At 41.0% G+C, this 27,002-nt stretch overlaps 1 protein-coding gene across 6 annotated transcripts in view; it reads left to right on the forward strand.

Moving 5' to 3' along the window:
* Positions 1-27,002, forward strand: part of SMAD1 (SMAD family member 1) — an 80,169-nt gene that overhangs the window by 38,151 nt on the left and 15,016 nt on the right. For all 6 annotated transcript variants that reach the window (XM_081224959.1, XM_081224956.1, XM_081224954.1 and 3 more), the window contains 2 exons: positions 22,084-22,341; positions 25,177-25,293. In XM_081224959.1, coding sequence (XP_081081085.1) covers positions 22,084-22,341; positions 25,177-25,293 — 375 coding nt within the window. The remainder of the gene's footprint in view (positions 1-22,083; positions 22,342-25,176; positions 25,294-27,002) is intronic.

A 27,002-nucleotide genomic window follows, 5' to 3' on the forward strand; every position in this document is an offset into this window, starting at 1 on the left:
TTTGTTCTGTTCAGGTGCTCAGCAGTTGGGTGATGTCCACTTACAGTGGTGACGGTGATCTTCCTTGCTCAGTCTACCAATTCAAACGCTTGTCTCCTCTGGAGATACCCTCACAGACACAACCAGAAATATTGTTTTACCAGCTCTCTGAGCATCCCTCAGCCCAGTCAGGCTGACACATAAAATTCACCATGACACCCTGTGTTCATCATCTACATCTAACTTCCTCTTCACTCAAACCTCTGGGGCCCATGTACAACTCCTCAGGAACTGGGTCTGCCAGAGAAAGATGGGCATGTGAGTACAGCACAGTGTGCTAAATTGAATGATAGAAGTGTGGACGGGAGATGCAGCCAACTCTTACAAGCCTGAGAGTGGCCACAGAAAAGCTCACTGGACTCCAGCGCATCTGGACATCGTGTTCCAGCCTGTGTGGTGGTTCAGTTATATAAGTATATAGTACATTTCATTGTACGAAGGATTTAAATTGGTTTATAAGAAGACTTACAGTAAAGTAGAAAGTATAACTAATAAGGTAGGCCAGGGAAAACAAATTCAAAAGGAAGGTCAAGACTAAGAGGAAAATTAGCACATATGCGTCCCATGACTCACTATGATACAGATGTACTGCTGTGCATAGTTACTTGAAGTTTGTGATCCTAGTCTGGATGGTTCTCTCCTACTTTTGGTGTGGGAGAGAGATGTGTATGACATTGAAAAGAAGGAAGAAGGCTTTGAAAGCTGTAAAAGGTACTTCAGAACATTTGTGCCTGAGGTTGGGTGGTGGGTAGAGCTACCGAGGCAGTTTGCAGAGACTTCCTGCAGGAGGGATCCTTGGGACGAGGGCAATGTCCCCTGACTTTGCAGTTGCTTTTCCATAGTCCACTCAGGGCCCCGTTCTCCTGTCCATGTGGAAGTTTTGTTTTGCAAGAGCATTTGGTTACTACTTTTGCTCCTGTCCGAGTTCAGGGGACAGCCAAGTGGACGTGGAGTTTAGATGTTGAACTTATTTCCCAAATATTATCATTGGCATTTGGCTTGTGTTTGATAATTTCATCACTGTCATCTCAAATATTATTAGAAACAGTTGAAGTCATGTAATCACGTGTGGGATTTTATACCCAGATCTCTTAGTGGATTCCATTTTCTCAAATCCAAGGCAAAATGGGAAGTTTATTATTCCGATCTTTTTTTTCCCCGAGCAACTGTTCCTAGTACGTGATTTGGGCAACTGGTTTTGTGTTATTTATTAATTGATGAACACGTGGTAAGTTTTAGCAGTTACTATATGTTACTTTTTCATAAGTTGAAGCAGACATGGAGACCATAATTCTGTGATTTGTTTCTGGGTAGCATTTTTCTATTGCCAGGTCTACTCCAATCTGAAATTTTAAGACCATACTCCATAGATTATACAGAGAGTATCTTGCTCATACTTTGGCTTTCCTGACCATTATCCTCCACTTCATTCCTTTTCTATCTCTGCAGCATTAGGTGGGCAAGAGAAGATATTTTCAGACCTTTTGGATTCACATAAAGCTCAGCACTCTTCTCTGTACCCCTGCTAGTTTATAGGGCTGAAGGAACACTTAGCCGGCTGGCAGCTGTTAAGAACAAAGCACACACACACAAAGCCATGGCTGATGAAAAAGCAATTTTGAAAACCACAGAAAAACATTTGCCGTAATAAAGTAGCTCACTGATTGCAATTGTTTGGAAATAATGTTTCAAATCAAAAGGGAAAGCCTGGCTAATAACTTTCAAGACTAGCTTTGGGTGAAATAATATAGAGACCTGTGAGTACTGCTTTTTTGGCTTTGTATCCCCACGTGTGGAAAATCCTCAAACAGTGATGTCTTGTCGGTCTGGGAATGTTCTGTGTGATTGTGGTGGGGAGCCACAGTTGACTTGCCCCAGGTTGGTAGTGCCCTCGGCTCTTGACAGACACGAGAAGTGAGAGAAATGGAGGGGAAGTTGGCTTTTGTAATGATCTCAGACTGATTTTCTCGGTTTTACTTTCGGCCTCCTTGGTACTAGCTGTTCAGAGGCTCAAGGAAAAGCCTGGGCGTTTCTTTCCCAAAATGCATGTCCCATCCCCTTGTCTTTTTCCACTTTGAGATGCAAATATTCTCTTGAAAGACCCAGCATCATGCCTAATAATCATGAATTAGCCAAATCATCAGACCTCTGCCCTGTTATTTGGAAAAAGGAGATTTGTTTGGGGAGGAGATGGGGAAACAGTGGATATTTATTTAATTTAAGGAGCAGAGCTGGGGGACTTCGGGCAGCTGGAGGCTACCCTGAGCACTGTGTTAAAAATCGCAGAGGGCCTGGAGAAGGGGAGAACTAAAAAAAAAACCCCAAATTTTGTTAATTGGCTAGCTTGGCTGGGGATGCGTTGCTCTCAGATACTGGTCTCAGGACTAGTTGGAAAGGCTGCAGACTTGCTTCCCCCCTGCGTTTAGCCTGGTCTGGGCTTCCACCGTGTCAACAGCAGCTCTTCCCCGTGGGGAGGTAACGCTGAACTTGCCACTTACCCATTTCACTTACCTAATTACCAGTGCCTCAACTGGACTTCTCCATTCCCATGACCTTTAGCACCGAAGCCTGCCCGTTTCACTCCACCCCGTCTGCTCTTCCTAAAACTGCAATGCAGGGTTCCCCAACCCCCGGGCCGTGAACCACGGTGCCCCCGGGCCGCGCGGCAGGAGGTGAGCGGTGGGCGGGGCGAGCTAGGCTTCATCTGCCTCGTCGCTCCCCACCGCTCGCATTACCGCCTGAATCATCCCCCCAGCCCCCGTCCATGGAAGAACTGTCTTCCACAGAACTGGTCCCTGGTGCCAGAAGGGCTGGGGACGGCTGTGCTGCGAGCCACATAGGTTGTGTAACTAGAAGTAACGGTAACCTCCCCGAGAAGAGAATGAGAAGCTGGAAACAGAGACTATGTTTAAATAAAGAGATTTAGGTCCACAAAGGACTGCTTGGCACTTTTTCCCCCGGATCTTTAAATGGGCATTTTCATACTCTGGCACTTTAGCAGACCTTACAACGGAAGATGAGGTTTACGTTCTAGTGCAACACTACGTCAGTTCTAAAACAGCTCTCCGAGCTGCTGCTGTTCTTAGTTCTCCGCTCTCACATGAAACAAGCCATTTCCTGTCTAAGCGAGAGTGTCTGGCTTACGTAGTCATACGTCACCTGACCACCTCCCACTTGCTCCTGTATGGGATCTTCAGTCAGAAGAAGGCAAAAGGATAGCCTGTGATTTTTTTTTAATATATAAATTTATTTATTTTTGGCTGCGTTGGGTCTTAGTTGCTGCGCACGGGGTTTCTCTAGTTGCGGCGAGCGGGGGCTCCTCTTCGTTGCGGTGTGCGGGCTTCTCAATGCGGTGGCTTCTCTTGTTGCGGAGCACGGGCTCTAGAGCGCGCGGGCATCAGTAGTTGCAGTGCAGGGTCTCAGTAGTTGTGGCTTGCGGGCTCTAGAGCGCAGGCTCAGTAGTTGTGGCGCATGGGCTTAGTTGCTTCACGGCATGTAGGATCTTCCCAGACCAGGGCTCAAACCCGTGTCCCCTGCATTGGCAGGCGGATTCTTAATCACTGCACCACCAGGGAAGCCCCCAGCCTGTGATTTTTTGAGTGGTATTTGGGCAGCTTTTTGTAAACTGAAAGTAGTAAACATATATATGACAACAGAGTGGAATTCCTTTGTATGTTTTTTCCTGTATTTTTCCCTATAAATTCCTGACAGTTACATCTGACCAGCTCTGTAGCAGATTCAGCAGTGTTTTTTGTGACAGTACCCTTTCTTTGAGCATCTAAAAAGTGTTTCCAGGGTATAGTGGTGTACCGGGACAGGTATTGAAGTACGATGGTCAAGTTAGGAAACAGTTGTGGGTAAACGCTTTTGAAACATCAAACTTAACAGCTTTTAAACAGGAAAAAGAACAGCTGATTTTAAAATGAGCTATTTTTAAAAGAGAAAACTGGTGGGAGCATGTCACAGGGACACAGAGGTCAGCTTGAAGGGGCTGCTTCTGGCTAAATCAGACAGTTTGATCAACAAGATATTTAAGGGCAGAAATGAATTATCAGCCACTGGGGGATAAAAACAGGGATCTACTCTTGCTCACAGTAGAATGCTGATTGCTGACTGGTAGATGTGGAGTGGAGTTCTTCAGGAAAATCAGGACAAACGGGGACTATTAAAGGAGATACTTCTCTGTAGCTGTAAGGTTAAAATATGGTGGGGCGGAAGCTCAGGTGAGAAGGCCTGGACTAATTTTGGCACTTGGTATATTTGACCTTGGGCCAGTTGCTTGTCCTCTTTGAGCTTGTGTTTGCTAACCTGTGAAATGGGGAGCGATGGTATTTACCTTCCAAGGTCGTGCTGAGGCTTAAATTAAACAGTGCACATGAAAAGGCTTTATGCATTCTGGAAACATAATGTGGCTGAAACAGTGAAACAAAGAGCATAACTTTTGTGCACATCTTCTTTAGAATAAAAACAAAATTTGTAATGTTAAGTTTTCACTAAACAGATCTTCAGAAAACTATAATACAGTTGACCCATGAACAACTCGGAGGTTAGAGGCACAAAACCTCCATGCAGTGGAAAATCCACGTGTAAACGTATAGTCGGCCCTCCATATCCGTGGTTCTGCATCCTTGGATTCAATCACCTGTGGATCGTGTAGTACTGTAGTACATATTTAGTGGGAAAAAATCCGTGTATATGGATCTGTGCAGTTCAAACCCGTGTTAATCAAGGGTCAATTTTTACAGTATTAATAATAGTAACAATAGAAATTTAAATAGCTACTTTTTTTTTTTTTTTTAGTTTCTGCTTTATAGCAAAGTGAATCAGTCATACATATACATCTGTTCCCACATCCCTTCCCTCTTGCGTCTCCCACCCTCCCTATCCCACCCCTCCAGGCGGTCACAAAGCACCGAGCTGATCTCCCTGTGCTTAAAATAGCTACTTTTTCTGCTTACTGTGTGCCAGGCACTGTGCTTATGGATTCACGTGTATTCTCATTTCATCCTGACCGAGCTGTGAAAGGTAGAGAGAGGTACCCACCGACAGGGCCACCTAGCTGCAGTTTAAGTAAGTTGTCACATGGCTTGTAAGGGGAGAGGCGGGGTTCAAATTGAAGTCTAAATGCAAAGTCCATGCTGCTCCCCACCATGCTACTGCTTCCCAAAAGAAGTCATTCCCCCCACCCACCCTGATCAGTTTTCTCTCTCTGACAGAGGGAAAAGGTATCCAAAATTTTCAGTGGTAGAGCATTTGATCTGAAATACATATGTGCAACAGCTGCTTGAATTTGGGGTTGCTAATGGTAAATTGAGAGTCCACACCTGTGCTTCAGATGCTTCTGGAAGCCTTATTTGTGTTTATTTCCCATTGGTCAGTCTTCATCATTAGATAATAAGTGTCTGTTTCCTAGAATATATTTGAACGCCGAAAGAGAACTAATTACATTCAGCTGCAATTAGAAATGAAGCCAAGCTGCCGGGTGTGACACCTGGGGATGGCCATTTCCATATCAGTAGCGTCTGATAGATGATTAGGCGCGCTAGGCCGAGGGCTGACCAGAGCCCAGGAACTTGCTAAAACTAACCTGCGCCACATTGAGAGACACCTGGCCTCCCTCCACTGGTTCCTGGTTGTATACTTATCGGCAAGTCACTCAATCTCTCTCTACCTCAGTATCCGCCCTAGGTCAGAGTTGCTAGGAGGATTAGATGAGTGAACATTTGGTACAGCCCTTGGCATATGTAAGCACGATGTGAATGTTAAATGGAAAGGAAATCTGGGAGAAGTACTGCTCTTCCCATTTTACTGGTAAGAAGTTCAGTGTAGAGTAAGTTCCCTCTTAATCGTCCAGTAAATAACTGAACAAGACTTCCATCCAGAAGTCCAAAACTAAAGCCCGCCTCTAACTGTTCCTAAACTTCCGGTGTACCTTATGAAGGACTTTTTCCTCTCCTGGTATTTTTAGCCCACACCCTGAAGTTTTTCTACCTCTAAGAAACTATGAAGTCTCTGATAATATAGCATCTTCCTTCTGTGGTAGTTAAGCAAATAAGTATTTGGCAAAGGAAAGGAACCTGGGGTAAGGATGGGAGGGGGACCTGGAGGGAGGAGCCAGCATTTGAGAGGCTGCCACATGCCACCTGCCAGAGCTTGGCCACTAGCCCTGCAGGGGGACAAAGGCCTGTGCTGTCTGATTCATGGCAGCTAGGACCCTGGGCTTCTTGATCCAAAGCCAGTGCTTTTTCCTTGGCACCAAGACACCTGACCAGAAAAACTGGACACTTCGTGAATTTTCTTGTCAACTTAGTATAATAAGGCCATGCTGGTCTTTTCTGTATCATTCTAATTTAATCTGTATACCTGAGAACTGGGACTGATGCTGTATGAAGTTTTAGAGGTGAAAGGGATGATTTCTAGAAATCTGACTTAAGGTGAGAAAATTGAAGTTCAAGCTCCACAGCTAGTTAGAGACGTAGACAGGGCAAGAGGCCTGGGGCTATGTTGCCCACAAATATGCTAACCCCTCATCTTCCCCACCCAGGCTGCATTCAGCCAGACTCCAGGAGGCCTGACTTATTGTGTCTGGGATGAGGTACAGGAATATCTGCCTTTAAACAAGTGTCTTGCTAATTCACCGAGGACTATCCTTTGAGCAAGACTGGTCTGTATTAATCAGATGATAATAAGCAATCTAAGAATAGTAATATAATTCACAAACATACATTAATTGAAAAAACACTTATTAGGGATCTGTTACATGCCAGGCACTGGATGATACAGAAGAAAGAAAACTCAATTCTGCCCCCAAGGGGCTTATGGTCTGGGAGAGGTAAAGTCCAATTAGCAATAAAATGTTACAGATGCCATGATGATCTAAGCCACAACGGAGCACAAAGAAAAGAGGAACTCATTTCTCCTGAAGGTGAGTAGAAACACCAAGCAAGATACCATAAAGGAGATGACATTAGAACTAAGATTAGAAGGATGTCACGTGAGCTGAGGTACAGGAGGATGAAACCAGCGGGTGGAAACTTCAGGAAGCTCCGGGTGGCTGGGGCGAAGTGTCAGGGCAGTTACCCCAGAAGAGAGGTCGGGCTAAAGGACGTACTGTGGGCACGTAATCTCTCAGATGAGATGCATTTCAAAGGAATCACCCATGGTGGCCAAAAAGGAGAGAATCCCCAGCCTGGAATTATCTAGGAAGTTGGGTTCTCAGAAGCTGATTTCAATTCAGGCTCTTTTTAAGTCAGTTTCATGTTGTTTTGCAGATCCTTTTATTGAATACAGTTCATTTCTCTGTTTATATTTAAATTTTTTTTCGCATATTCATCTTCTGTTCATGTATTTGTACTCAAGAGTAATTGATACATTCCTAGAAAACAAATACTACAAAGTTGCTATCGTTAGGCAAAATCATCTTAACTTTTAAAAAGACGTCCCCTCAAAAAACTAAACAGAGGAATGGAAAGAGAATGTTAAATCCACAATCTCTTTACAGTTTGGCAGTACTGAGTAACTTAGTCTGGTGGTTATTATGTACAGACCTTCATTCAAACCCTGGCCCTCCACTTAGCAGCTGTGTGACCTCGGACGTGTCATGGAGCTGGACTGAGCCTGCTTCCTCATCTGCTGTGAGGGTTCAGGGATCTGTTATAAGCTCCGTGTGGGCAGGAACAGTGGCTGTCCCGCTGACATCTGCACCTGCCATGTCCCACCCAGAGCCTGGCCCTGAGGTCAGTATTCGATGGGCATGTATGTAGTGCCCAGTGAACAGTATCTAATGTTACTTCAAACCCTCCCTTCTGCCGCCTGACCACCAATAAGCACGCAAAAAGACAAAGGGCCACCACTCAGGGATTTGGGGCTATATTTGCAAATTTAACCTCGATTAAAGGTTACGAGAATCTTTTTTTCAGTGTAGTTTCCCTGACATATCCTGAGGTTAGGAATTTTATTTCATAAATGCATATACTATTAACTTCTAAGTAGTCTTACCCTCTCCTCCACTCTCTCCTGGAAACACTTCTATTTAGAAGGTCATGAACACACACCATATTTAGGGACATCCGTCTAGTATAGATATTATACTGGGCACAGCTGCTCTGGCAGCTTGGCTGCCTTCCCCCTTTCCCCTTCCCTCCTGCACCCCCCACCCACCCATTTTCAGGTGAGAATTGTGGCCGCTGGACCAGCTCTCAGGCTGTTCTCCCATTAGCCCTGGGCCACCTTCCTGCTCTTGGGTGGCCTCACTGGCTGTCCTGAGACCCGAGTGAGATGTGGTCTGACACCTGTGCACCACGACGCTCCAGATTTCCACAAGCAGCCGCGGCAGACTCACACAGTTCAGGGCAAGGAGGGCCCTCGGGATTCAGACCCCTTGCTCTTCGGAGGGAGGAGATTGAGACCCTGGGGAACTAAGTGACTTGCTCAAAGTCACAAGACTAATAATTATCACAGCTAGGCTAGAACTCAGGCATCTTGACTGTTACCTCAATTCATTTTCCAGGTCTTCGGAACTAAAGGACATTTATGTACCATTGGGTCACAGCCAGCTTATTTGCCATTATGTCTGTGGGGACACACATAGGCAACAGCCTGGCAGATTTGTTATCAGAACTCTCTTGTGTGTTTAAAAAAAAAAAAAAATCTCATCCACGAGCATTTGGCAGGTCACAACCTCGTCAGCCTTAGTCTGGTCACTAGACTACTTTACACTGATGACTTGGTGATAGAATTTCAAACAATACTTCAAAATCTTGAAGATGTTCACAAATCTGGAGGGTGTACAGGAATACTTTTCACAACTCAGCCCCCCTCTGCACTGTTAGCTGTTTCTTCTTCATTCCTTTTCCTTGTGCCCTGGTAACACAGAAAAGCTGAGTCCAGTAGCAGAATCACAAATGTCTTTTGAAACTCGCTTCTTGAAATGAAAATACCTCCTGAAACTTTCTTAGTTTGGTTTCCCTATTGACTGGAAAAGGGATTTTTTTTTTTTTTTAATTAAAAGAGACACATAAATACTTTGAAAAGCAGAGATATACGTCACTGAGAAAAGGCAGAAATCTGACCTTTTTCCTCCTGGGAGGTCAGGAAAAGAGGGGAAGATAGCTCCCTCCTTTTAAAGACATACAGCAATTATTAGAGATTTTCAAGTAGGTGGAGGGAGGTGAAGTGAAATTACCTAGGAGCCTTGCCCTCACCCATGTTTAAAAAAAAAAAGAAAGTGTTTTAACACTGAGCCCCTCTTTCAAAGGAGATGCTTGTAATTCAAATTAGCCAGTAGGAGCAGCCCTTAAAGGGAAGCCGCAAACTTCTCTCAAGTTGCCAAGTAGGAGTAACCTTATCAGTTGCTGAGGAAAAGGGTCCCCAGAAGCGTCAGTGCTCCCATATTTCTGTTTTCCATAAAATGGAATAGACTGAAACATGGAAAGAAATATGAAGAGGAAGGCATTCCTCACCCTCTCTCGCTTCCTGTTTCTGACCTGAGTCAAGCATAGAGTTTGCAAATCCTACTTCTTTCAGCTGGGTAACCATCCTCTCACCCAAGAAATAAGAATTGCACATAGAGGGGCTTCCCTGGTGGCTCAGTGGTTAAGAATCTGTCTGCCAATGCAGGGGACACGGGTTCCAGCCCTGGCCCCAGGAAGATCCCACATGCCGTGGAGCAACTAAGCCTGTGTGCCACAACTACTGAGTCTGCGCTCTAGAGTCCGCGAGCCACAACTACTGAACCCACGTGCTGCAACTACTGAAGCCCACACACTCTAGGGCCCGCGCACTGCCACTACTGAACCCATGAGCCACAACTACTGAAGCCCGTGCACCTAGAGCCCGTGCTCCACAATGAAGAGTAGCCCCCGCTCACCGCAACTAGAGAAATCCCGTGCACATCAACAAAGACCCAACACAGACCAAAAAAAGAATTGCACATAGGTTTACTTACACATAGATAATTGGTCTAGATGTTTATTCTTTCCTTTTCCCCCAGTAGAAAACATACCTTAATGTTGAAATATTGCTGAAATGAAAGGAACAAGGACTGGGGATGGGGGGTGGGGAAGACAGCTGGGAGGGAAGTGCACTGTCCTTCAGGATTCCACACAGGCGAGGTGCCTGGGCCTTGTTGTTTTAGAGCAATTTGTGTATATAGGCCTAACCCTGCCTAACTAGCTCCCCCCCGCCTCATCTCTTCTCTTCCACATTAATACTTCTTCCTAGGACTAGCAGCTGTTCCACACCCCAGAACCATATCATTCCTCTCCTTAATTTAATCAGCTATTGTTTATAGTTTGGATGACCATAAAACTTATTGTCTAAACCAGAACACTTTTGAGAGTGACAGGGTCACCTAGTAATAATTCCATCGGACAACAGGTACAGACTGGGATTGTCCCAGGCAAGCCAGAATATACAGATACTCTACTTACAATCTTCAACTACACAAATCAGTTTTGATAATGATTCATCTCTTAGCATCATCAAGGACTTAGAAGTGTCTCATAACTGAACTTACTCAACTGGGCTGGAGTTTTCTCCTTTCAATTGAGCGGGCCTTTAATTTGTTCAGAAACACTTCTAGACTTTATTCTACTCACCCATCCCTCAAACAAACTATATCAGACATAATTTAACATTCTTGGAAGTTAGTAATCGAGACACCAGAACCTCAGTGGTTGAGAGTGCTCATTGCCTTTGTTTGAATCTCAACTCTCGCCCCTTTCTCTGTGACCTTAGGTAAGTTATCCCTCTAGAACTCTTATTTGCAAAGTGTGATAATGTGATCGGCATGGTTCCAGGCTTAAAGTAAATATTAGTGGTGGTAATCTGAATTTTGTAGATTCTGGTGATCACCTGAAAACCAATTTGATGAACATCTCCTTGCCTCTGCATAAATGCTCTTAGTTCTAGAGTCTAGCTTTATATCTTATCTGCCTCCCTCCTTGCTGTGACCAGTCACTTTTCGCTGTAATTTTCTGAGAAATTTGTAACTTATTAGAATTGTGACGCTGAGTAAATAGGAAATCCACACATTCAAACCACCCCAGCACAGTGTCCCACACCAGCTACTCAAAGCCATAGGTAACATGGCAAGCACATCTTCCTGGAGGATCAGTTTTACTAGATTGTAAATTATTTAAGATATCACTTTTATATTTGATAAATAGTGAAGAGCAGAGTGTAAAATGTATATGAGTTAGTTAAGATAAATCAACATGTCGATGTAATTTCAGTTCCAGTGGTGCTGCTGGGACCCCCGGGTGAATTCACTCTCCTCTGTCACTGATGCTTACCTTGGTGGAGAATGTTGAGAAATACTGGGAAAATGTCTTTCAGAAACATTCTACACGGGTAATTTGAGAGGGTTTGAAGCACTGGTTGCTGCTATTGTTAGAGGGTTAAGTTGAACTTTAGGTAAATTTGACAGAAATGTCTTCTTCCAAGAGTGTATAGGAAGATATCCATTTATTTTTTTACATTGCAGTTCTGCTTATTAACTTTGAACAGCCCGTAGAAGACGTATGTCTTAAAGATTATCACCCCCTTCAGCATGAGACTTCCTTGCAGCTCTTTCCTTTTGGTATCTTCAGTTGGTTTTCCCTGTAGGATCTGCTGTATCTGTGATAGCAAACTGGAATTCCTTTCCTGAATGGGGATTCTGAATTGGGAGAGGTATATCTTATATATAGCCCCAGAAGAAGAGCTGGTAGGATCAAACTGTTTTAATTGGGGATGTAGGACTGTTGAGAGCTCAGAATAATGGTTTGCAAACCTGGAAGATGGGATTGGGTAAGGAATAGATAATAGAACATTTTAGACATTTTTTTAGATTAGCAAAAGACAATTTTAAATTGCCTCTTCACAATCATTTTTTGAACGGCTTTACTGAGGATTAATTGGCTTAGACTATACTGCACATGTTTAAAATGTACAATATGATTAGTTTTGACATACATGTGAAAGAATCACCACAATCAAGATAATGAACATACCCATCACCCACAAAAGTGTACTCCTGCACCTTTTCAGTCTCTGCCCCCAGCCCCGACTCTCATCCCCAAGCCACTACTGACCTGCTTTTTGTCACCATACATTGGTTTGCATCTTCGAGATTTTGTTTGCATGGGATCATACAGCGTACACTCTTTTTCTGTCTGCCTTCTCTCAGCATATTATTTTGAGACCGATCCATGTTGCTGTGTGAATCCATGTTTCATTCCTTTTTATTACTGAGTAGTATTCCATTGTATGGATGTACCATATTTGTTTATTCATTCATGTGTTGATGGACATTTGGTTTGTTTCCAGTTTTTGGCTATCACAAATAAAATATACACATCTTTGTAGATACATGTTTTCATTTCTCTTGGGTGAATACCTAGAAGTAGAATGGCTGGGTCATATGGTAAGTGCATGTTCAACTTTACAAGAAACTGCCAAAATATTGTCCAAAGCGGTTGTGCCATTTTACATTCCAGCCAACAATGTGTGAGAAAATCCCTGCTGCCATTACTTGATATGGTTAAGCCTTTTAATTAAAAAATTTTATTGTGGTAAAATACACATAATGTAATACTTATCATTTTAACCATTTATAAGTGTACAATTTCATGGCATTAAATACATTCACAGTGTTGTGCAACCATTACCACTATTCATATCCAAAACTTTCTCATCATCCCCAACAAAAACTTGGTTCCCATTAAACAATAACTGCATCTTTTCCCTTTCCCTCAGCCCCTGGTAACCTCTATTCTACTTTTTGTCTGTGAATTTTTCTATTCTGAGTCCCTCATATAAGTAGGATATTTTTCCTTCTGTGTTTGATTTACTTCACTAAGCATAATACTTTTTTATTTTATTTAATTTTTTTTGCGGTACGTGGGCCTCTCACTGTTGTGGCCTCTCCAGCTGCAGAGCACGGGCTCTGGACGCGCAGGCTCAGTGGCCATGGCTCACGGGCCCAGCCGCTCTGCGGCATGTGGGATATTCCCAGACCAGGGCACGAACCTGTGTCCCCTGCATCGGCAGGCGGACTCTCAACCACTGCACCACCAGGGAAGCCCTGCATAATACTTTTAAGAATTTCTTTGATGAAGGGTGTGTTCGCATCTTTTACCTAATTTTTAATTGGATTATTTGGATTTTTATTAATGAGTTTTGAGAGTTCATTATATATTCAGGACACAAGTCCTTTATCAGATATGTGATTGCAAATATTTCCTTTGAGTCTATGGCTTCAATGTGTTAAGTGTAAGACAATACTTCAAAATAAATATCCTTAAACAAGCATTTGTGGGGAAAAAATCGGAAATTCAGAAACTAAATACAGAAATGGATAAAAATTGGAAGAAAATCAAAGAGAATTGATGGAATTCAATAAATAAATTTAAAAGAAAAACATTTCATAAATAAAGACTAGATTTCAGTGTGCCAAAGAATAGTAGATTTGTATTAAAATGTAGTAAGGTTCATTGAAGAAAGGCAGGAAAAAAACTAAAGGAGTGAATAAAAAATTTAAAATGAGATAAAAAGTGTCTAAGAGAAAGTGATTGGAAAGGACAACAAAGAAGATCCAAAATACGTATAACTGGAGCTCCAAAGTACCCAGAGCCAGTAGAACAGGGCTAATACTTAAAACTTTCCAGAAGTTAGAGAAGACCTAAATCTACATATTGAAAGAACTCAGCTTACCCCTGGGAAAATTCACCTAAAATGATCAACTTTGAGACATATCCTAGTAAAACTATTAGACTTTAAAGATAAAGGAAAGTCCTCAGGGCTTCCAGGTAAAAAGAGCACATTACTTGTAAAGGCAAGAAAGTAAAGCTAAAATCAAACTTCTCAAAAGCATCATCTAGAAATAGGCAACAGTGAAAAAGCATTTCAAGAAACAAGGAAATCAAGGACAAGCCAAGCTCTCCTTCAAGCATCAGGGCTATAGAAAGTTTTAAATGTGCAACAAGTCAGGGAATACTGTAACAATGAGCTAGCTCTTCCTGAGGCATCTGCTGGGGTCATTTTATTCAACTAAGATATGACTGGGGAAGGTTAGACAAAAGGACAGGTGGTGAGCATTTAATATATTCAGTCATAGAGATAAGGCTAAAATAAGTGTAGTGATACGGATGAAAGAATAGTATATAAACTTTAGATATTCTGACAAAGTAGAAAGAGTACAACTATAAAAATGGAATAGAAGAATAGGGAAAGGGGGAAAGTAAAATAAGATCATTGATTGTATAGTTGATAGATGAGAATTAAAACATACCATTTAAAACTGACCAACTAGGCGGTATGAGGTTGAACAAGGAAAAAGACAGAGATGGAAGACCTTAAAAGATACAAATAGAAAAATAACCATAGCACAGCAATATAAAACTATCTTTAGAGTTTCCTTTAAAAAAAATCAAAGACAAATAATTACATCACATAGAGAAATATAGTAAATATAATATTACAATAACTCTAATAAAAAATAACATGACAGAGTTGAGACCAAACATCAGTCATATCAGTAAATGTAAATGGGCAGGAATTCCCTGGTGGTCCAGTGGTTAGGACTCCATGCTCTCACTGCTGAGGGCCTGGGTTCAATCTGTGGTCGGGGAACTAAGATCCCACAGGCTGTGTGGCATGGCCCCAAAAAAATATACACCATATATATATATATGGGTTTAATCACCTATTAAAATTAAAAGGTTTTCAAGTTGGTTCATAAAGCAAAACTTTATGCTGTATTCAGAAGACCCATCCACCCCCCTCCCCCGCCAAAGTGATTAAAAAGCTAAAAATCAAGGAATTGGCAAAGGTATATCAGGCACTTGTAAACAACAGGAAATGGGGGATTGTGATCCTAATATCACACAAAATAGAATTCAGAAGACCAAAAAGCACTGACACAGAACACTTTAAAGTGAACATATATGCACCAAACATCACAGCAACCTCCTATGTAAAGCAGGATATGGCAGGGAAAACGAATAGAAACACACCAATAATGGGAACTTTAATGCACCAGTCTAAATACAAGACAGGTCATGTGGGAAAAAACATAAGTAATCATAGCAGCCAGAGGTTGGGAAACTGCCCACAGGCCAAGTCAAGTCTGTTACTTGTTTCTGTAAATACAGCTTTTTAACACACAGACACATCCACTTGTTTACATATTGTCTATGGCTTTCTTACTACAACAGCAGAGTTGAATAGTTGTGACAGAGGCCCTGTAGTGCACAAAACCTCAAATGTTTACTCTCCGATCCTTTACAAAAGAAGTTCACTGCCTGCCTGCCCGCCCCCCCCCCGCCCCCGCCATGCTGGAGACCTAAGCAACATTATTAATTAGGTAGTTTTTACGGAAACATATTAAACACCGCATCCTAATAATAGAAAATATACCTTCTTCTCAAGTGTGCAAGGAACACTCACAAAAATGTATAATATTGTAGGTCACAAAGAAAATATCAAGTTCCATAAGTTAGAAATACTGCAGTCAGCATTCTTATCACAATGCCATAAACCTAGAAATTTGAAGCAAATAAGCTCTTCTCTCTGGGAATTTTAAAACTTTTCTATTAAATGACCTATTGGCAAATGAGAAAATATAAAGATAAATTACATAATTTCTGGAAAATAATGATCAAACAACTACATATTAGAATCTGTGGGATGCATTTAAACCAGTGATCAGAGAAAAATTCATAGCGTTGAACACATATCAGTAAAAATGAAAGAATAAAAATAAATTTTAAATTCCCAATCAGAAGGCTAGGAAAAGAACACTGAGGTAAGCCAAAGGAAAAGCAAAAGTATGAGGACAAAGATAATAAAGATAAAAGCAAAAAATAATGAAATAGTAAAAAAAAAAAAAAAAAAAACCAAGTCAACAAATCCAAATCCTGGTTTGAAAAAAAACAACCCAAGGGTCAATTTAATAAAGGAAGAAAAAGATGTTGCAAGAAGAAAGCACAAATATAAAATAAGAAATAAGAGGGAAATAGATGTTGATAAAGAGAATACAAAATTTTACTGTAAGGTTACTTAGCATACCTTTATGCAAGTAAATTTAAAAACCTAGGTGAAATGGATAATTTTCTAGAAGAAAGTATAATTTACCAAAATTATCCTCAGTAGACATAGAAAGCTTATATTTATTTACAGAGGACAAATAGAGAAAGTTTTAAGGAGCTACTCCACAGGAAAGCACCAATCCCAGAGAGTTTAAGAGAGGGAGTCTACCAAACATTTAGAGTCTGTTTAGAAACATAAACTGTTTCTGAACACACAAACATTTATGAAGCAAGTGTAACAGTGACATGACAACCTGCTAAAGATAGCACACAAAGAAACTTACAGATCAGTATAGTTTATGAATATTAATATAAAGATCTGAAATAAAATATTAGTTATAAGACTCTAATGCCCCACATTAAGAAAATGATACATCATCACCAAGCAGGTCTTATGCCAGAATGCAGGGATAATTCACCATATTAATAAGTATAAGAAGAAAAATCATAATATCTTTAGAAATGCTGAACAATCTTCTGACAAAAATTCAACACCTATTTCTAGTATTTCAACTATAGGAATGGATGGATACTTCCTTAACATAATTTATATATGTCAGTCCTAAAGTCAGCATCTTACTTAATGAGGAAACACTAGAGGCATTCTCACCAAGGTCAAGAATAAGTCATGGAAATTCACTATCTCCATTACTTTTTAACATTGTATTGGCATTACTAGCCAGTGCAGTCAGACAAGAGAAAACAATTCAAAAGGAAAAAAGTAAAACTAGTTGGAGACATGATCATTTGCTGGAGAACTAACTCTATAATGGGTCAATGATAAAAATAACACAGACAACAAAAGAATTCAGCCAGGTAGTAATATATAAAATAGCATGGAAATATCAATAACCATATATATAAATAATTACCAGATAGAAGATATAATGGAGGTGGGAGGGAGGGAGATGCATGAGGGAAGGGATGTGGGAACAGATGTATATGTATGACTGATTCACTTTGTTATAAAGCAGAAACTAATAAAAAATATATAAAAAATAAAAAAATAAAAAATAAATTAAAAAAAGATATAATGGAATAGAAAACTCCATTTAAAATAGCAACAGAAAAGATAAAATACTTAATTTTATAAGAAATGTTTAAAACCTAATGCAGTGTTATAGATTGAATTATGTCCCCCACGAAATGTATCTGTTGAAGCCCTAATCATAAGTATAATACCTAAGAATGTGACTGTGTTTGGAAGTAGGGTCTTTAGAAAGTTAAAATGAGGCCATTGGGCTGGACCCTAGACTGACTGGTGTCCTTATAAGAAGAGGAGATTAGGACATATAGAGGAACACCAGGGAAGTAAGCTACGGGAGAACACAGCAAGAAAGTGGCCATCTGCAAACCAAGAAGAGAGGCCTCAGGAGAAACCAACCTGCCAACACCTCGGTCTCAGATTTCTAGCCACCAGAACTTTGAGTAAATAAATTTCTGTTGTTTAAGTCCCCCAGTTCCGTGGTACTTTGTTATGGGCAGCCCTGGCAAATTAATACAGACAGTAGCTATGGAGCAGTCCTGAAAGATGCAAAAGTAGAGTTGACCTTCCTAGTTCTTGAATAGAATATTTTAACATCATCAATATATTCTTACTAAATTAATGTGTTTTTTTGGTCTTTTTTTTGTTTTTTGGGTTTTTTTTTTGCGGTACGTGGGCCTCTCACTGTTGTGGCCTCTCCCATTGCGGAGCACAGGCTCTGGACATGCAGGCTCAGCGGCCATGGCTCACGGGCCCAGCCGCTCCGTGGCATGTGGGATCCTCCTGGACCGGGGCACAAACCCGTGTCCCCTGCATCGGCAGGCGAACTCTCAACCACTGTGCCACCAGGGAAGCCCAATTAATGTTTATAATGTGATCCCAATAAAAGTACCAATAATCTTTTTTTCTGGAGGTTGACAAGGTGATAACCAAAGTTCATATGGAAAAGTCAGCGTATGAGTAAAACACTGAAAAGGAAGAACTGTGAGGGGGGACTAGCCTACAGATATTATCATGTACTATAAAGTCTCTGTAATTAAAACAGTGATACTGGGGCATAGACTAGAATGGAATGGAATGTCTAAAGATAGACCCTAACATACATGGACATTTATGAGAAAGGTGGTATCTCCACCCACTGGGACGGGTGGGCTTTTTTTTTTTTTTTGGCCTCACCGCGTGGCTTGGAGGATCTTAGTTCTCCCACCAGGGATCGAACCCGTGCCCCCTGCAATGGAAGCATTAAGTCTTAACCACTGGGCTGCCAGGGAATTCCCCAGAGTTGGGCTTTTTAATTAATGGTATTGGGGCAACTGGCTAACCATTTGGAAAAAGATAAAGTTAGATCTATTCCTCATACTGTAAATAAACTGAACTCCAAATGGATCAGAGATTTAAGTAAAATATGAAACTTTATATGCACTGGAAGAATGCATGGATGAATTCCTCCTTACAGTCTGGGTGTAGAAGAAGGCTTTTTATCACTCAAAATCCATATGCAATAAAAGAAAACATTGATAAATTTGACTACCAAAAAATAAACTTGCACATAAGCAGAGCCAAAAGACAAATTGACAGATTGTGATAAGGTATTTGTAATGTAATATATCATGGGCTAATATCATACATATATATATAAATGAAAAATGGGAAGATGAAAAATGGGCAAAAGGCACAAGCATGCAATTCACCAAATAAAGATAAAAATACGTCTTCTGAAATACATGAAAAGATGATCAACTTTCACCATAATAGAAATATAAATTAAAATTGCACCACAATACCTACCATACCTACCATTTTCCACCCATCAGATTGTCAAAAAAAAGTTTTTTGAACCCATCAGAATAGTCTGTTTAGGAGGCTTTGAGGGAAAAGTCACTCTCATTTGTCGCTGGTAGCAATGCAAAATGGTACAACCCCTATGTAGGGATACTTGACGATAACAAAATTATACTTGCATTTACCCTTTCACCCAGTATTTCCACTTCTAGGAATTTACCCTGAAGATACACCTTTAACAATACTGCAATATATGCCTGGAGTTATGCATTGCAATATAGTATGTAATGGTAGAATATTGTAAACTACCTAAATGCCCAGACATTGGAGATTGGTTGAATAAACTATGGTGCTATTAGCTGTAAAACAAATAAGGTCAATCTCTACAAACTAATATGAAGTTAATCCTAAGATATAGTTGAAAAAGCTAACTGCGAAGGCTATATAGGAGGCTGCCTTTCCTTTTAGCAATAAAGATTAAATAAGAAAGCAAACATTTATCTGCTTAATTTCTTCAAGAAGAAACACAGAAAGGATAAAACAGAAGAAAAATGAAGTTGATTATCCTCTGAGGAGGTTAGATGGGCTGACTGATAAATAAATTGTAATATATGCATATGATGAGATGCTACACACATTGGATGAATCAATCATACAGACATAATGTTGAACTTAAGAAGCCAGACACAAGAGTATATACGATTTCATTTATACAAAGATTTCTGCATTTTATTATAGGTGTGTGATACCTCAATACCCTTTTTAAGTTCATTAAAATATACCTGTACCTATATCAGCAGCAGCAAAATCATCTCATCTTAATAATCAGAGGTGAGACAAAGGTATCGATCTCGTCAAGTTCATCTATAGAGTGCTGCTTTGTTGTAGTTGGTGGCTCACATCCCAGGTCATGTACAAAAGCTGATTGATCTCACCTGTGGTGTACACTAAGGGCAGCCTGGTGCTTTAGAGCCAGACCGCTGCACACCACGCAACAGTTACACAGGAACACCTGTGCGTAGTGTCAGCCGGAGGTACAGAAATACATTGCCTTCTGCTGCCACTGTCATCTGCAAGCAGTGGGAAGAAGTAAATTCCCAGTTCTAAAACTCTGTTAGACAATAAGAGTCGCTAAAACAGGGGCTCCAGTAAGGGGGTGTGGGTGGGAGAGAGGGAGAGAGAGGGAAGAGAGACGGAGAATTGTTTTAAGTTGCTGTCTGGTGCTGTAGTTGGCAGGAGGGGTGTAGAAGCCGGTATTTTCCACCTTTTAAAGGTACGGATCAGAATGGAGGCTGTAGCTAGATGACCATAAAAGGCAAGCTGGGAAGTGGTAATTCAAGCTGCGAGAGTTGAAAGAAAAAGAAAAGTGTTTGATTGCATCGGTAATTTAAAGATATTGCACTATTTCAGAGCATGTGTTTATTTTGGAATATCGATTTCTCTTGGTGTTGGGGGAGCCTTTGTGACAGTTGGGAACTTTGTCGACAACAAAGCAAAGTGGTTTACATTTCAAATGACTACTGAAAGGTAGGAGGAATTAGGCCTTCTTTGCCCTTCCCCCCACTTTTTTCCTTCTTGGGTTTTTTTTTGGGGGGGGGGCGTTGGGTTTTTTGGAGCGTAATTGATTTACAACGTTGGGTTAGTTTCAGGCATCCAACAAAGTAATTCTGATATATATGTATTTATTCTTTTTCCACTATAGGTAGGAATCATGCTTTTGATGACTTGATTTGGACAGATTCCATCACTGTGTGAAAAAGGAAATACATTTATTCTACGAAAAAGATTTGTTTCTAAGGAATCAGATAGTAGGGGAATCAGCAAATCTTATTGCTACAGGATTATGGAGAAATTTATGGTATAGCACATGAGAACTTTTAATACCTTCAAAAACCTTTTTTTTTCTTAAACAATTTTCAGCTCATAAATTAGTGATAATCCAAGCATTAAGAGTACTTTTTCCTGTAGAAATGATATCAGTCATGGATAGATTCCCTGGAAAGCCCTCAAAAATCTACTTTATTGCTAATGCCACAAAATATGGTTTCTTTGGGAAAATGTATTCTGAGGCCTAACTCTCAACAACAATAACAGATTTTAAATCTCCTCTCTCCTCCCATGTTGTTTACCAGATGGATTGTTTTTCTCCTTCCAGCCAAGGCCACAAGAGCAGTAGGGATTCCAAGGACCTTTATTATGGGGAGGAGCCATCTGGTGACCCTGGCAAGAAGCTTAGGATCTAACCCCAGTTAGGGCTCTGGAAGCCAGCTTGCCCTTCCCTTTATCATTGCCTTTGTAGTGGCTTTGCCTCTGGAGGTTTCTGGAGGTTGAGGACCATGCTAATTATTAACTCCTCAGGTTCCTAACATGGAGCTTTTAGGAATGGCTTAAGTTGTTTTATTTCCTTCTCTACTGGTGTGTATGTTTTTTGGCCTTTGTACCTTGAGTATTCATTCAGTGAGCAAAATGTGGATTGCATGACCTGTTTCTTTCTTTGCCTATCAGGTAGTGATAAGGATTACTGAGAAGTGGGTAAATACATTAAGATCCTTAGAGGAAAAATGTTCATAACGTATGACTGCTAGGACACAACATAAAGTCTGTCCCACAAAAAATCCTATTTTATCTAATTAACTGTCTTTCCTGGCATTTGGATTTTATACAGCTCACTGTATTTACCCTCTCAACTTTATGTACTACACTTCCTTGGGTTTAAAGTGAGTTAATGTGTCCATTTAAAGCAGTTGTGGTGAATAACTCATAGCATTCAATAAATATTATTAACTCTTAAACGTGAAATCTTATCAGCCAGGGATGTAAACTGGAATTGTCAATGGCGATATATGTTCCTAGTTGTGCTTTGGTTTTTAGTGAATGAAAAAATTGAGAATAAGGGAACCTTAACATTTTTAACCTAAAAGAATGTATTTTGCAGACTTTCCTTGGGTAGTTTGTCAATGCTGCAGGTCTCAGGCATAGGCCATCAGTGATTCTAAGGAGACTGTAGTTTTTTACTGCATTTATTCCTGAGTGAAAAATGTCTTTTCATTTGAATGGTGCTTTTGAGTTGGCAGCATGACAGTGTTCGAATAATTTGTTGTTACTTACAGATTATGTTTCAACTTTATTGTGTTTTATTGTGACATTATTAACGATTTTCATCATTCTCATTTTCGTCCCTCTTTCCTTTTCTTTCCCTTTTTCCAGTTCTTCCTCCAGTACTGGTTCCAAGACACAGTGAATATAATCCTCAGCACAGCCTCTTAGCTCAGTTCCGGAACTTAGGACAAAATGAGCCTCACATGCCACTCAACGCCACTTTCCCGGATTCTTTCCAGCAACCCAGCAGCCATCCGTTTCCTCATTCTCCCAATAGCAGTTACCCAAACTCTCCTGGGAGCAGCAGTAGCACCTACCCTCACTCTCCGACCAGCTCAGACCCAGGAAGCCCCTTTCAGATGCCAGGTAGGTTGCAGTGTTCAGTGATGTTCTGTGGTCAGATCCAAATTGTCATGACAGTGTTAAGGCGAAGCTGGGTTCGCCTGGAATGGAGAGAGCTTTCCAGCCCTGGTACGTGGCACTGCGCCTCTAGAACTCAGGATGCAACTTTGAATGAAAGGGGACTTCTAGCCAAGTAAGCCAGTGTTTTATTTGTCTGGCACAGATGCTTGAATACATTTTCATTTTTGATTTTTGAAAGGTTTGAAAACAGCTGCATCCTTCTGGGAGTGGCATAGTTGTTCCAGCCTTTGCGCTTGATAAAAGAAAGAGGGAAAAAATAGCATGCTGCACACATTTGCTGTTCCCATGCAAGGAAAAATCCCTGTTGTAAGTGCAGCCTCAGAAAAGATATTTCCTGGGGGATCACGCCCCACCACACAACCTAATTAAATTCGTTTAAGTGGTGATGTAATCCCAAGAAACACATACTTTAACAACAAAAGACTTGCATCAGGAGTACTGGAAACCATCTGCTTGTTTAACAAAGACAAAAAAACCATTATCCTTCTTTTTTAGACTTCTCTGGTGGTGTAATGTTTGTCAAATTAAATGATTAATTAGGACATTATATTTTTCGAGTTATAGGTTCATAAGTGAGCACCTCAAAAAATGATTAGTGCCCAATTTCTCGCCAGCAGGCCTCACAAAGGATACGCCGAGCAAAGGTACACTTGACATCTATTAACATTGCAGGAAGGGAAAATGCGTGGGCGAGCATGTTTAATGTATCACTTGAAATGTTTTTGGGCAGATTTGAATTCGACAGCAGAGCTGGTGTGTCCTCAAAAATTGAAAAGTGGTCCACACTTGATATTCCTATCTTTTATTTATATATTTATTGCTTTTTTACATTTTTAGCCTATGATTTTGCACTGTTTTTCAGTCGAAAATGGTTTAAGATGAGGGTGAGGGATAGACTTGTTTCAAAATCAAACTAGTATCATCTGGTAATCTGCTATCCACTGCACTCTCTCCTGGACCCGCTGGGTTTGAGGAACAGGTTAGTGGTAAGGAGATTGTTTTGGAAAGCTGTGGAGCATGGCAGACCCAGGGTGGGCCCAAGAGTGAAAAAACGGAAGATTATTGCTTGAATTTACACCTTGTCCCCAGCTGCCAGGGATTAAGGCACAGGCCAAGTAGAGGAAATATGGAACAGAGAGAGCTGAACGGGTGGGAGGAGGACCTTGTGGGGAGAACAGAGCATCACCCAGAGTATCTGGTGCCTCCCAGGGACGCTGATGCCTTAAGTCGTTGATGAAGTTTTCACCAGCTTGTTTGCAGAAATGGTATTGGATTTGGTCTCAGAGGAGGCTCTTTGTCTTCATTCCTGGCTGGAAGTAAAGCAGAGGCAGTGTTACAGCTGCAGGGAAGAAGCTGAATTTTAAAAAGCTGGAGAAAGGGTGGAAAATACATCCAGATCAGGTCCCCATAGTCCTGTCTTTGTGCTCTGAGGCCTGGCTTGTTAGCACCTGGACGGTAGAAGTGGCCAGGTTGTGATTCAGCTGGAAAGTCAGTCTGGGAAATCTCTTGAGAAACTCTGAAAGAGTAGTGTTCGCTTTTTCTGTTTGATGGTTGCCCTGAGTGGTCTAGAGTACCTATCCAAGCTATTGGTGGTTCTTTGAGGTGAAACTTTGTTCCCTGCTCTGTTGTATGTGCTAAGTGGTACGAGGTGAGCTCACCGTAGCCCATGAGGAACTTGTTTTTCCATCACAAAGGATTGTTTGTGGGAAATCCTTATTTAAGAAAGCACAAGGGCTTCCCTGGTGGCGCAGAGGTTGGGAGTCCGCCTGCCGATGCAGGGGACACCGGTTCATGCCCCGGTCCGGGAAGATCCCACATGCCACGGAGCGGCTGGGCCCGTGAGCCATGGCCGCTGAGCCTGCGCGTCCGGAGCCTGTGCTCCGCAACGGGAGAGGCCACAACAGTGAGAGGCCCGCGTACCGCAAAAAAAAAAAAAAAAAAAAAGAAAGCACAAGACTTGTGTTAGTGTTCTTTGTTTCAGAAATCACACTGTTTGCCTCTAATTGGCCAGTTAGCTGTGAGTTTTCCAGGAGAAACATGTATGCAAATTCTGAAATAGAAGATAGTTGTGACAAACGCATTTCTTTCCTATTATTCTGCTACTAGGGATTTTGAAACTCGTGGTTATTATTTTTTAATATGGGTACAGAATATTTCTAAAAATTTTTATTGGGGTATAGTTTATTTACAACATTATGTTAGTTTCAGGTGTACAGCAAAGTGAATCTGTTATATATTTAAGTGGGTAGGGAGAAGGTAGTCCTAGCAGATTTCTTGAAGTCATGGGAAATTCACAGTTGGAGTCAGTAAGTTGGCTGTAATGAAACTCAGTTGGTAAACCCCTAAGAGCCCATAGATTTAATGCAAGAGACCCTGAAGCTCCTTTTCTTAAGAAGTCCTGCGTAGCTTTCGAAGGTTTTCCGTCCACCAGAGAAATGATGAAATGCAGAGGCCCTTTTAAAGTGGGTTGGGTAAAAGCATGTTTAAATGCCCTTCTGATTGTTTTAAAATGGCATGATCCTCGGTAGGCAGACAACTTCTAGAACTGGCATATGGTGCTTTCGTCCCACTGAATCTTCACTACAATTGTATAAGACTATTTATTGCATAAGATGGTAGTCATTTTCCAAAAGTGTACACCAAGTCCAGCGCCTGTAGCATCTAATCTTCCGATGGGGAGGTTGAAATGGCAACTTAATCTCTTAAGAATTTCGGCACCGAAGAGAATATATGTTTTAAGCACGTGTGTTTACTAAAGCTTTTTTTCACATTTTGTAGCCGATACACCTCCACCTGCTTATCTGCCTCCTGAAGATCCCATAACCCAGGATGGCTCTCAGCCCATGGACACAAATATGATGGCGCCTTCACTGCCCTCAGAAATCAACAGAGGAGGTAAAATGAATTGCTGCTTATTTCCTTTCAGAGTCTGAAGTTTATCTGTCCAAGTGTTGCTTTCTCTCACAGATTTTTACTAGTCTTTAAAAAGATAGCTATTTGAAAACGATAGAGTACTTATAGTAAGAGAAGCTCAATAGAAAGAATTCTTTGGATTACAGATAAGCCTTTTATATGAGGAACAGGCGCACTGATTTAACTAATGAAGGCCTGGATACAGTTGTGCAGTCATCTGTCTATAACTTCAATACTCAGTACTTTTGAATTGGGGATAAAAGAGTATTTTTAAGTGAAAGACAAAGGATGTTGAGGGAGAAAAAAAGAACGTAAAACTAGAGTTTTCACTGGTGATTTCCAGAATTTAAAGTTCATATAACAAGGCTTTCCAGAAGGTTCTTTGGTCGTTGGAATAGATATTCATAAGCCCCATCTATTTTCTAGGCCTCATCTGTGTATAGCTGCAGCTGAAACAAACCAATAGCTTTAGTTCCCTTGTTGCTCTATTTATTTGTTTCTTGGTACAAGAAGGGACGGGAGGCACATGTTTTTCCTGTTCTTACCCTGAGGAGCTGGCTGCTTTTCCTCTCTAGCAGAGGGCGGGTCTCTGTGATCCCTGGCAGTGTCTGAGAGGAGGACGCCTTCATTCTGCCAGGTCCGCAGAGACTTAAGCGAGCAGGGAACTCGGGTAAATAAGCGTTGGGAGAATCCCTGAGCCTCTGTAAGAAGTCATGACCACACATTGAATGAAACTGTCCCCAGGTAACCTCCCCTGGAGGAAAGTGCTTCACTGGCAGAGATGGATCATTCCATTTGTATTCATTTAATGCAAATTGAAGTTAAAATGCCATTTCATTACTAGGTATGTCTTATCTCATTCCTATCACTTTTTTAGTAAAGGTCTGGAGATACCTCAGACTTTGTCAGAGTTGCTGATACTTTTTAACTTCTTAAAAGTTGTGGATGAACTCAAAGAACCTTCCTTCAGTGTGCAGTGTAATAAATTGGAATTTACACCTTTTTAATCTGTAAACATTTCTTGTATCTTTTTTATTGGCTATGTATGTCATCTTTTTTATTAGCTCTGTATTTTTTTATTATTATTTTTATTTTTTATTAGTTTCTGCTTTATAACAAAGTGAATCAGTCATATATATACATCTGTTCCCACATCCCTTCCCTCTTGCGTCTCCCTCCCTCCCTATCCCACCCCTCCATGCGATCACAAAGCACCTAGCTGATCTCCCTGTGCTATGCGGCTGCTTCCCACTAGCTATCTACCTTAAGTTTGCTAGTGTATATATGTCCATGCCTCTCTTTCTCTTTGTCACAGCTTACCCTTCCCCCTCCCCATATCCTCAAGTCCATTCTCAAGTAGGTCTGTGTCTTTATTCCTGTTTTACCCCTAGGTTCTTCATGACATTTTTTTTTTTTTTTTAGATTCCATATATATGTGTTAGCATACGGTATTTGTCTTTCTCTTTCTGACTTACTTCACTCTGTATGACAGACTCTAGGTCTATCCACCTCATTACAAATAGCTCAGTTTCGTTTCGTTTTATGGCTGAGTAATATTCCATTGTATATATGTGCCACATCTTCTTTATCCATTCATCCGATGATGGACACTTAGGTTGTTTCCATCTCCGGGCTATTGTGAATAGAGCTGCAATGAACATTTTGGTACATGTCTCTTTTGGAATTATGGT

Source organism: Mesoplodon bidens (genome assembly GCF_964165515.1).
Source record: "Mesoplodon bidens genome assembly, chromosome: 1".
In the NCBI taxonomy this organism is placed as follows: domain Eukaryota; kingdom Metazoa; phylum Chordata; class Mammalia; order Artiodactyla; family Ziphiidae; genus Mesoplodon; species Mesoplodon bidens.